Source organism: Poecilia mexicana, unplaced genomic scaffold, assembly GCF_051168715.1.
Source record: "Poecilia mexicana isolate PSO_F unplaced genomic scaffold, ASM5116871v1 scaffold_13, whole genome shotgun sequence".
NCBI lineage: Eukaryota > Metazoa > Chordata > Actinopteri > Cyprinodontiformes > Poeciliidae > Poecilia > Poecilia mexicana.
In genome coordinates this window covers 2,689,720-2,701,828 of record NW_028263382.1, presented here as the reverse complement: position 1 = coordinate 2,701,828, position 12,109 = coordinate 2,689,720, and the positions used below count along the sequence as shown (strand labels likewise).

At 39.9% G+C, this 12,109-nt stretch overlaps 1 protein-coding gene across 3 annotated transcripts in view; it reads right to left on the bottom strand.

The window, feature by feature from the left end:
- Positions 1-6,224: 6,224 nt before the first annotated feature.
- Positions 6,225-12,109, bottom strand: part of nf1a (neurofibromin 1a) — a 91,982-nt gene continuing 86,097 nt past the window's right edge. For all 3 annotated transcript variants that reach the window (XM_015007138.2, XM_015007136.2, XM_015007135.2), the window contains 4 exons: positions 11,361-11,503; positions 11,185-11,231; positions 10,201-10,417; positions 6,225-9,286 (listed from right to left, as the gene is read on the bottom strand). In XM_015007138.2, coding sequence (XP_014862624.2) covers positions 9,144-9,286; positions 10,201-10,417; positions 11,185-11,231; positions 11,361-11,503 — 550 coding nt within the window. In that variant the 3' untranslated portion in view covers positions 6,225-9,143. The remainder of the gene's footprint in view (positions 9,287-10,200; positions 10,418-11,184; positions 11,232-11,360; positions 11,504-12,109) is intronic.

Here is a 12,109-nt window from a genome sequence, read left to right as displayed (position 1 = left end):
AATGTTTAATTGATTTTATTTTGAAGGGAACTCTACACAGGTGGGTTTTTAGTCCAAATTTAAAGGAACTCATTGTTTCGACTGTTTTGCAGTTTTCTGGAAGTTTGTTCCAGATTTGTGGTGCATAGAAGCTGAATGCTGCTTCTCCATGTTTGGTTCTGGTTCTGGGGATGCAGAGCAGAACCAGAACCAGAAGACCTGGGCTTGGCTGTGACTAAGAGTGGGGATTGTTTGAATCAGGAAAGTGTTAGTAGCTGCAGTTCCATTACAAATGTGTGCAAAACTTTACCAACATCTGGTTGTTGATCATGTGACTCATGCCATGTGAAAAAAGTGTTTCAATTGCAGTTTTGCCAAATAAACCAATTTTGATGCGGGCAAAAAACACCCATAAAAAAACATTTCTTTTTTAAATAAAATGGTGTTTTTCCATTAAGCAAATTGGAAATGGTAGATTGCGCAATTATATGGTTAATGCAATTACGACACTGACAGACAACAAAGCATGTGGGATGGACAAGATTTATTTTGGTACTAGTGGCCTTTATTTGACAGGGAGGGAGCAGAGAGAAGTGAGGAACTGAGGACGGGAGTCAAACTCAGGGCGGCGCCACACAACGCCCCTCATTTGATGCCATTTTTGTCATATGCATGAGCCAAAAAAACATATCAATATGTTATTATTGGTGTAGTGACAACAACTTTTCAATGAGATTGCGTGAGCTGCACTTATAGAACAACAGACCAAAATACAGTGTGAGAATTCTTTACTGGAAGATCCAGTCAGGCAGGAAAAGGGAGTGAAAACGGTGCAGAGATGAAGTAGGATGCCATGTTCTCAACCACAAAAACTATTTCTCTTTGTCATGAACAAAGACCATCTCATTACAAGATTATGAGATGGCTGTTGTGAAGCATTATGGCACAAATGAAAAGGATTGAAAAACAATTATAGCTACACCTACACAGTGCAACACAGCTAAGATTGACCAGATAAGTAGCCAACTGCCAGACCACTGGATACGTTACACTCAGGTGTGTGTTGTATCCACTGAGCTTCCAGCTGCCTGATCAGGAAGCATCTTTACTAGGAGCTGGGGCCTAATAAAGACACACATCAGATGGTTCTAACACAAACTGTGGTAACCTTGGCCTCAACCTGGTTTGATCTCATCCTGGCTGCAGTTGGTAATCTTCCTCAGTGTTTCCTCAACTGGTTTCTTCTGCTGAGTATTTGATATAAACATAATCACAATACAATACTTCCACCTGTTTGAATTCTGCACCTACGAATTAATGAAAGCATGAAAAAACTACTTTTAACTGATAAAAACTAAACTAAAACTAAACATTATTTAACTATTAGTAACTAATAAAAACTAGCAAAGAAACACCTAAAGCTAACAAAAACTAACTGAATTAGACAGAGAAAAAGTCACAACAAAATAAAAAACTAAGCTGTAATGAAAAATATGAACCTTGGCTTCCAGCAGAGGGCGCTGCAGTCCAGAGGCTCTAACTTGTTATGCAGGGCCGGCCCTATGTTGTACAGGGCCTTAAGCAGATGGTTAGCATTACTTTATATTTCTAGCTGTCTAGCAGTCTAAAATGTTATTGTTAGGGAGGCATATTACTTGCACACTGCTTTACACATTGGCAGTATTAATATCTTGCATATACTGTGGCTGATTATGACCCAGATAAGAAATTAGACAGCCATTTTGTCTTTTAGTTTTATAGTTAGATTAGTTATAGTTTACCTTATAGGCTGTATGCATACATATTTTTGCTGTAAATGATATTGGCCACCTGGGAATAAAAATCACTGATGGAAAATTATTTTTTGGGGGGGGATTCAGTTTTGACAGGAAAATCAGCATCACTGCATGATTTATCTAATAACTGATTAGTAGTTTTCATATTTCATTTGATGGATTGGTTTGCTTCTGTCTCTGCGTGTTTGTCTGCCTGGTTCTCCTCCTTTCACCTTAAGCTTCATAATGTACATTTGTTAAAACCATACAGTATGCTGCCATTTTGACAGTACCTGTACCTGATAAGAGTGTTTTAAATGAAATCATCACATCTGAGGTAGAATGATATAGGTGTAAAAAGATAAATGCTTCAAATTCAAAAACACTTTTATTGATCCATAAGGGAAATTAAATGTCATAAATGTTGTCAATAACTGATTTTGATTCAGCGTTAGAGATGGATGGATGAAACTCAGAGGTTATCAGAACAAACATCTTCTGTACCAGGATAATGTGAGAGAACAGAGCTAGCACTCCACTCTTCATTACCTCATGAAATTCATCCAAGAGCTTGGGAGACCCACAGCGTTCCCTGAAGAAGCCTTGGGCAAAACAGGATGGGTGAAAATCCTGCAGACATGGCTTGAAATACTCTTAGGATGGTTGGAAATGCAATTACAGGCTAGGAGAATTGCCTGGGGGAAGTGTGCTGTCCATGTGAGCTGCTAAAACCTCTGCTTCAGGCTCCTTTATGTTGTTGCGCTGAAACTGGCAGACGAAACTCCTGTAGTTTCACACCATGTGGTTCCCAGCAACAGAAAATGTGATTAAACCTTTTCATATTAGTCTTTTCTCTGATTTCAGCAGATAAACTACAGGCAGCATCCTTGAGCACAACATTCCCCCACCAGCAGCGTGTGACAGATAAATGGATTTGCTTTATGGCACCAGAAGTTCAGTGAATATAGTTTTGCAGTCAAAGAGCTATGGCAGAGATTAGAGATTCTTTCCCTCCTCTTCTCTGCCCCATCCCCCTTTTCTTCCTTCCAATTGATGGAAAAAGACCAAATCCCTGCTTTGTTTAAATGGTTGATGCTCGACTGTTTTAGATTACTGTCTGAATGGGAATTGTGCTTTATAAATACGGCTCACTCTGCAGCGCCGCGAGGCAGCTATGCCTGCGGCCTTTCACCATCTGCCAAGAAGCACATCGTCCATAATGTAAAGCCTACGCTTCATACTGTGGAGCTGAATGGTGAAAGAGACAGGAGAACCAAAGCCCTGAGACCTAATGATGCAAACACACTGAAAAAAAAATCAACCACAAGACTTCAGTCAATTTGGCTGTAAACACACATTTTCAGGGCATGTTAGAACAACTTCTGGACTCAAATGTAACATTGTGAGGCCTGCCGACCTCCATGGACAAATGTTAGTAATAAAGTTTACATTTGAACCTTCACTCTTTAGTTGCACCTTTTTTGTCAGAATACTTCAATTTTATGTGAACTTGAACTTTAAGTAGTGAAAAATCAGCTCTCTGCTGCCATCTAGTGTTTGCATTTGTCCTTCCACATCAGCAGGGCATCTTCCTCTTCAGCCAACGACGTAAGACGCTGAATAAATATAATGTAGTCATTTGAGTTTATATTATTATCACTTTTACTAAAAACAAAATTGTGGGACAAAAATAAAAATGTGTCCCTTCTGTGAAAACATCCTGTAACTCATCTGTGTGAGTCTGTGCGGCTGGGCACACACATCCTGAACTTAAATGTTATTGGTCAGTTTACTTTTATTTAGCGGCTTGGCGCCCTTTCTGTAAGCTAAATGTTGCTAAGCTGCAAAGCTAGCTAAAACTGAATGAGTGGCCTGTTAACCCTCTCACAGTCCTGAGTGGGGTTGAGTGGACCCCGCATGAGCTTATTACCCTGTGCGCACGTGGGGTCGCAGAAAATGTTGGCTCAAAAGAGAAAAAATTAAGCAAATATTGTTGCATCATCCTCTCAGACACACCACCTGAACCTGGAAGCTCCTACTGTATATTTGTTAAAACTATACAGTATGCTGCCATTTTGACAGTACCTGTACCTGATAAGTGTGTTTTAAATGAAATCATCATATTTGAGGTAGAATAATGTAGGTGTAAAAAGAGAAATGTTTCAAATTAAAAAAATACTTGAATTTGAAGCAGGCTTCGCTGTCCTGTCTAAGTTGTTCAGTATAATTTGTTAAAAAAAAAAAAAAAGAAAAATGAAAAAAAGAGCATCAGATCCACGATTTGTTTGTGCTGGTTTTGTGGCCGCACACAATGCGCGTTGGAGACGTGACTGTTATTGCGGACAGTGATAGTAATGCGCTACCCTCCACTAATATCCTACAGGCGCCCCTGGTGAGGGAGATGGTGATACTTAGTCAGATTTACTCAAAACCCAAAAATAATTATGAACAGTTTTCATTTCAGAAACGTATTTACCGAGTTTTCCCACTCGATAGCAACATAGGACCGTCTTTAAAATGGATTCTGCTCCAACTAACCCAGCCCATGTTAAGACCTAATTAATTAAATAATACCTGCAAATATTTTCAAATTATATATATATATATATATATATATATATATATATATATATATATATATATATATATATATATATATATATACACATATATACACAGGTGCTGGTCATAAAATTAGAATATTGTGATAAAGTTCATTATTTTCCATAATGTCATAATAAAAATATGTTTCTACTCCAGACTCAGTCCACTGCTTCCCCCAAGGTCTGGAATCGGCCCTTCTCCACAATCTTCCTCAGGGTCCGGTCACCTCTTCTCGTTGTGCAGCGTTTTCTGCCACACTTTTTCCTTCCTACTGACTTCCCACTGAGGTGCCTTGATATAACACTCTGCAAACAGCCGATTCGTTCAGAAATTTCTTTCTGTTTCTCACCCTCTTGCTTGAGGATGTCAGTGACGGCCTTCTGGACAGCAGTCAGGTCAGCAGTCTGACCCATGATTGCGGTTTTGAGTAACGAACCAGGCTGGGAGTTTTTAAAGGCCTCAGGAATCTTTTTCAGGTGTTTAGAGTTACTTTGTTGATTCAGATGATTATTTTTATTGCTCGTTCAGAGAACCTTTTCATAATATTCTAATTTTTTGAGACAGGGATTTTGGGTTTTCATGAGCTGTTTGCCAAAATCATCAAAATTAAAACAATAAAAGACCTGAAATATTTCAGTTGGTGTGCAATGAATCTAAAATATATGACAGTTTAATTTTTATCATGACATTATGGAAAATAATTAATTTTATCACAATATTCTAATTTTATGACCAGCACCTGTATATATGTATATATATATATATAAATTTAAATAAATTACTAAACCAATTCACTTTTATAACACTGCATCACATAAACAGTATATGCATTTGTAATAACAACATGGAAACACACTGTAAGACCACTCACGGCTCAGCTTATTGTAAATTTCTGTAAATGTGTTTTTCCTGTTTGTATTCATGGTTGTACACGGTGCTATGCGCGGAGCTGCCGCGAGGGGGACGGTCTCTCCAAACGGCGAGACCCCACAGACCCTCTAGCTCTGGGTAACAAGTTAGCCTGGGTGGTGATACGGCTCACAGGAAACTGGTGGATCTTAAGTTTGAGTTAAGTCTTTCTGAACCGGCCCCAGTTACAGTGATGTCATATTTAAAAGAAAAAATTCTCAGTGAGCTGAAGAGACTGCAAATAAAGAAAAAAAACTGCTTTAATGTGCCCAATATGTGTGATCTTTGTAACTAAAGTATGAATACCTGAGAAAGAAAGAAAAAAGCTTACTGTTGAAATAACAGATGGAATAATTTGTGTGTTACACACACAGTGTTGTGTCTCTGGTTCTAATGGCTCCAAAGGATCATCAGGTGGGCATTGCAAATATGTTAAAGGGGCAGTATTATGTACAATTGACTGTTTTGAGCTTTAAATCATGTTCTAATGTTATTCTCTCATCAAAAACATATGCAGAGTGTTACTGTGATCCTTTCATGCATGTTTGAGAAATCAACTGAGTGAACCGAGCGTCACCTCGAGGACAAAGCTCCTCCTCTGAGCTGCAGTTTCCAAGCTTCCACCTTACAGAGCAGCTCCTTCAGACTAGCCAGCAGCAATTAGCAAACACCTGGTGCAACTGCACACCAGCTGAGCTCATTAAACGAGCTGCTTCTCAGTGCAACACTGGTAAAAACATAGTTAGAGTTAACAGAGGAGCCATGTTGTGATGACTAATTTCAAAGCGTTGAATTATGAAATAAAATTTTTAATACATTTCTATAAATACCTACAAATGTATAAGAACTGAAGGTAATATAGTTACATGACTGTGGTATAAAATGGCACAAAGTAGCTGGAGAACACAAACTCTTAATAAATCAGACGTATTGAAGTTTAAAGAAGACAATGTCAGGCACTAGCAGAACCTTTTATTACTAACACTGTAATATGTGTTATGATACAGAAAGTACCTGCTTTACAAAAACAAAATGATACAATATCACAGGTATGTACAGTGTAGTAAATATATCATCTCAAATTGTACACAAAATCTTTACAATTATCACACATACTGGATTAAAAACAAAACTCAGACTACTCAGAACATACTCAAGACAGATTTTGCATAACATTAAAAGAACATGCCACAATTGGATTTTTTTTTTCATCATCTTTACAAAGCCATGACCCATTTAAACTTAGTGCAAGTCATCTGTTTGTTTCATAAGTTCTGGATACATATTCTGTTCTGCAGTCAGTCTCAGAGAGCTGCCCTCAGATTCTTTTAGGTCAAAGGTGAACATGTTGCACGTTTCAGGAAGAAATCCGGACGTGGCATTTCAAGTGTGTTAGAGCGAAAACTGGGCAGTCGACAATCAGAGCCCGGTCAAGGGTGTTGGCGCTTCCTTTGCTCTCTGCTGTGTTACAGCCGTTTCACCGCGACACAGCCTGCCAGGAATGCTCAGGCTAATTAGCATAGCCACCGGTGACAGTGGATAAACAGCTTTAATGGAACAGTAAGTTGTCTATCCACTTGTGTACACATTTAGCAGCGTGAATCACAAGGGTGACTGATAGCGCTGAGACCTTCCTGATTGGTTGTTTTTGACTGGGAGCGGTGGATTTCTGCAGATGGCAATAGCAGTTACTGGGAGGAGGTGGAGGAGACTGATCTTTTCACAGATTATATCTCACAACATGGTGACAGTCTGAACAAATATGTAAAAAAAAAAAATTTTTTTGGAAAAGTTACATACTGCAGCTTCGAGTTGTTAATGGTCATAAAGACACTGCTGTCTTCACGGACCCAATGACTTACATGAACGTGTTTGGGGGTGAAAGTTAAGGGGTTTTAAACAACCAAACATTCTCAAACTAAGTCACTCAGTGTTCACACAGGAACACTGAGTGACTGTTTCTGTAATTCTGACATCAAACACACAGTGATGGGCATAATTTAACATCTGTGGGTCCTAAACTCGCATGCACTAATCACTGACAACTCAGACTAAACCAGATGCATATGTTCCATGTAGAAGTAGCCAAAATCTGTGTAAATGTATAAATGAAAATGGTGGGAACTTTCTTAAACCACAGGTCACTAATTACACTTCAGTCTCTGAACGCGTGTGATGGCAGACTGAATCACACACCTCACAGGGAAACCTGTTCACCGCGTCTCTAAAGGAGCTCCCTGCCCATCTTCATGCTGACAGAGAACAATTTTAGAATACTACTTCCATTTTCCCAACCCAAACTCAGCCTGAATGAACACCTTGCCGTCATGTGCATTTCTTTAATCTCAACTGCCTGTCTTAACTCAGGCAGGGAAATCGTTTTACCATGATGGAGGACATCAGCTACCAGATGCTCTCTAAAACATAAGAACTGAACTAAACTGCAAAACCTGGGTTCCAAACATTTGAGAACCCTGAACAATCTGCAGTGGCATGTCACACTCTCAGTATTATCCTGCCGCAAACCTAACGCCACACAGCTTTACAGAAAAAGCAGAGATAGTCGTCATATTCCTGGAGACAGTGGAGTGTGAGGGGGAAGTGGCGATGGAAACGAAGGAGCACAAGTACAGAGAATGTCTTCTCATAGAACGTGAGCTTTGCTGCGTTTGCCTGGCCAGTCTCCATGATTATGAATTTGTGAAGTATTTTTTGTTTCGTCATCTCTGTGCGTTCTGTACACGTCAAAAACAAACACAATGCTGAAAAACAAAAAGAACAGAACCAACATGGAGATAGATAATAAACAATATTACTATTGTTTACTATCTATAAACAATAGATAATATTGCCTGTCAATGGCAAGAAAACAAAAGCAAAGACCGAAAAAAGTTTAGGTGAAAACCAAAACGACTCCCTCCGTGGGTCGGCTGTAGCGGTGTGCGATGCGACACCCGATGTTCCCCGGCGAGTCGTTTGCTCTGTTGCTAATCGGAGGGGAAAAGCATTTGGAGAGCTACAGATTATTGCCCTTTACACAAATCTTGAATAACACGTTTTTGCTGCTAAAAATGTATCATTGGAAAAACAGAAAAGCAATGAAACCAAGAATATTTGCAGGTATTTACATGGTTGTATTTTTCATAGTGTTTTGTAATATTAATGGATAAGTGTTAAAAAAGAAGAAGATATTTTTGGAAAGAGTTTTGCGAACAGGAAGATTTGTGTAGCATCATCTACTTCTACAGGAGTAAATAGTGACAGGCATCGGGGTTAACTGTTGTTTGACCATCACCGCAGGCAGATCATGGCAGCTTGATATGAGTAGCCTGTCTTCATAATTAGTACCTGTTTATTGTGTCCAGCAAGGTTTGACTTTTACTTTACAAAGTGTACATATAGAAAAACACATACAAAGGCACACCATAGAGAAAACAGCAAATTTAGCATAAAGGACTGGATGTACATCATCAGTCTATGTCAAATATGTACAGGATAGAGAGAGCAACTGATATGTCCAAGCGGATCGAGTATGTTGGTCCCATCACACTGCGCTGCTCTCATGGTGTGTATCTGACTGACTCAGACCCAGGAACTTCAACCACATGTCCCTCTGTGTCAGAGTCAACGTAATGCTGACGTGTCCCTGTTCTCACTTCCTGCAGGTAGGAAGAGCTTCCACACAGAACACAGTGCAGATCAGAAGCATCTCCCATACCTTTTGCCGTCAAAGAATAAGAAGAGAAACGCCTGCGTTCAGTTTGCCCTCCTTCTTTCACTTGTTTTGCCAATGCAGTGAGAATGAAGAACAAGGAGAAACTAGAGTGTAAACAGAGAGCGCAGCGTGAAGGCTGGCGGCTCGGCCTGGAGGGGCGGTCAGACTATTTTCTTAATGCTGGGTCTCTTAAAGCTGCCGGCGCTGCGCTGCTTCTGGACCTGACTGGCTGACCCGTGGCGAATGCGTCCTCCACTGGACAGAGCAGAGCTGGGGGACAGCTGGACATTCTCCTTATCCACACCTGGAGGAACAAAGAAAGGACAGATGCATTCTATCGAAAACGAAGCGTACGACTCCCGCAGTGCAAGCTTGATGACCTACATATAAAACATCAGAGGTTAAGTTGACCTACGACAATTCCATCATAAGATCCTTTCATATTGTAAATGTTGAGGGTTAATTTAGCCTGGCAGGCAGCTCACTTGACCTTCTGCACATAGTGAGAAAAAAACTTCTTAAAATGTCCTCCTGCTGTTTTGGAGTCTAAACTGCAGCTAAATGTAGTCAGTTTTAGTTCTGCTGATGAATTATTCCCACTGTACTTTCACTTGACCCTATCCCTGACCCTAACCCTTGACCCTAGGAACCACTGTCCTGATTGTCTTAGGTGTGTGTCAGTCCCAGAACACCTGAATCAAATGACTACATGACCTCCTTGATGGACAAAGAAGAAAACATGATGACTTTTATAGTCATGCAAATAGTTTTAATAAGTTATTTTTACAACTTACAAGTTAAATTTTATGGCAAAGTTAAATTCATGAGTAAGCAAGAACCTCAATCACAGCAGCCTTTCAACATAAAAGTTAATCCATGAAGCTGAAGGAATAGGACCAAATCATCTGCTCTGTAGATGATCCCATCATCTCTGCTTTGGCAGGTTGTGGAGGCGATCTGTGATACGTATGCCATCACACCGCGCAGCCCTGGAACTTTTACCCCTTTACAGTCGACTTCATAACTACTGTGATGGTTTACCATTTGTATTTTAGATCCAAAAACATTCACTGGTGAATCCAGTCAGTTGTATTTTTTTTATCCAACTAACAAAGAACATTTAAAGGTTAAGGCGGCCTAGACCAAAAGAAATATTAACCTCTGAAGCAGGTCTGACTGAGAGTGTGTATTTGTGTTTGGGTGGAGGGGGGGTCACACCTGGGGAGTGTTGTGATGTGGCCAGTGAGGTCATGGAGTTTGACAGGTTCAGATTGGCAGTGATGCTCAGCTGGCTTTGGCTGCTGGGAGGATACGGGGATGTGGGAGTTCGAAGTTGTTCCTCTCCTCTCTCTTCATCGGCTGTGGGCAGGTAGCTGTCGATCAACGCTTCCAAAAACTTCACAATCAGCTCAGCATAGTCTGGGATCTGTGTTTGCTGCAGGGACAGAAAAAAAGATAAATGCTTACATTGCAGACAACTGACCCAGTGTTGATTCAGAAAACCATAAAAATATACTTCCTGTTCATCAGAAATGCAATAAACAATATAACAACAGCGAGAAAAAATATTCTTCTGCATGTGATCCACTTTTAAAGCCAAACAGCAGAATGGGATGTGACTCAGCCGTAAATGAGCAGCCAGCAAAAATGTTGTTTCTGTAACATTTCAAACCTAAAATTACATTATCTCATTTTTATTAGATAATGCAATTTATCAACACTTTGTAAGAATACAAATGTTGCTGTGTTGTTCAATCACCAGACCTAATGTTCTATGAAACTTTCGTTTGGTTACAATAATTAAGTCTAACGCTCAAAGTTCATTAAAGACATTATTCTAGTCACCAAAATGGCAAAAGTTGTAACACAGGCAAGAACACAGCAGTCTGATGTTGTAGGTTGGTGGTTGTGGGGTGGCATAGTATCTGCTGAGGTCAGCAGATACTATGTGTGTGTGTGTGTGTGTGTGTAGAAATGAAGTCAAAGTATAGAAATGTAGCTGAATACTGTGCAGTTACCACTCACTAAATTCTCCAAAGCAGAAGATGCATGTTTGATTTCTGCTTTAACTGCATGTGAATTTGACAGTACATGCACTTCCTTCTTTTATTGCTATACCAACTTAGCCACACAAGTACTGCATAGCTCTAAGAATGCTCCAGAACAAAACAAAGACATAACAGGAAGAGGAAACATCCATACCTTAGAAAAAGGTCCAGCAAATCTCCACAGCCCATTAAAGCCAAAACCTGTTAAATAAAAATGAATGAGAAACAGGTGACACTTAAGAGCTGACAGTGCAGACATATCCACTTCAGATCACATGACTGTAGAAGACGTTCCATCTGTAAAGGTGCAAAGAAGACAAAATGTCATACTTTGTAAATATGAAGGCTGGTACTGAGGAGGGGATTCCTCGTGGTACACCACGCTCTGTACGATGCCATGGACGGGGTTCAGGAGGTTGATGTCTTGGCACATGGACAGCACAGTGTTGATCTTGGAGTCCAATAAATTATAACTGAGGAGTGCACATATAAACATGTTACCTACAGTCAAAAGTTGACTACTGAAATGTGGCAATGTCACAATTAATGCTTGAGAACTTTGTGTTAGAATAGATGTTAATACATGAGACTGGGATAGTGGAAAAGGTCAGCTTTTTGAAAAGAGAAGTGAAACTATACTATGAATGAGAGGAACAACATAGAAAACGCATAGAAAAACTCGACACAGACTACAGGTCAGACAGAGGGCAGGAACGGGCATTTCACTTTGTTCACTGGTAGTTTAAAGTGTAAATTGAAAGTTCTTTAAAATGGTAGAAAAAATATTTTCTGAGGTGAGACTGTAAATCTGGTTGTTGTTCTTGGTCTCTAATAAGCTGGTGAATGTTTGAAAGTGTTGAACCAATGAAAAACTCTCCTTCTAGAAAAAACACGCAGCTTGTGTGAGGTAACTGGAGGAGAACGGAGCCCAGCGGCTGAGCTCAAGGAGGTTGTGTTCGTTCAGGTGTGGTTAAAACTTGCTTATGGCTGTTCAGGCTGCAGTTGGTCTGGACATGGGGAGGGGAAAAACACACAAAATTATTTTAGCCTTGGGTGAGAGTCATCCAGCTGGGAAGCCA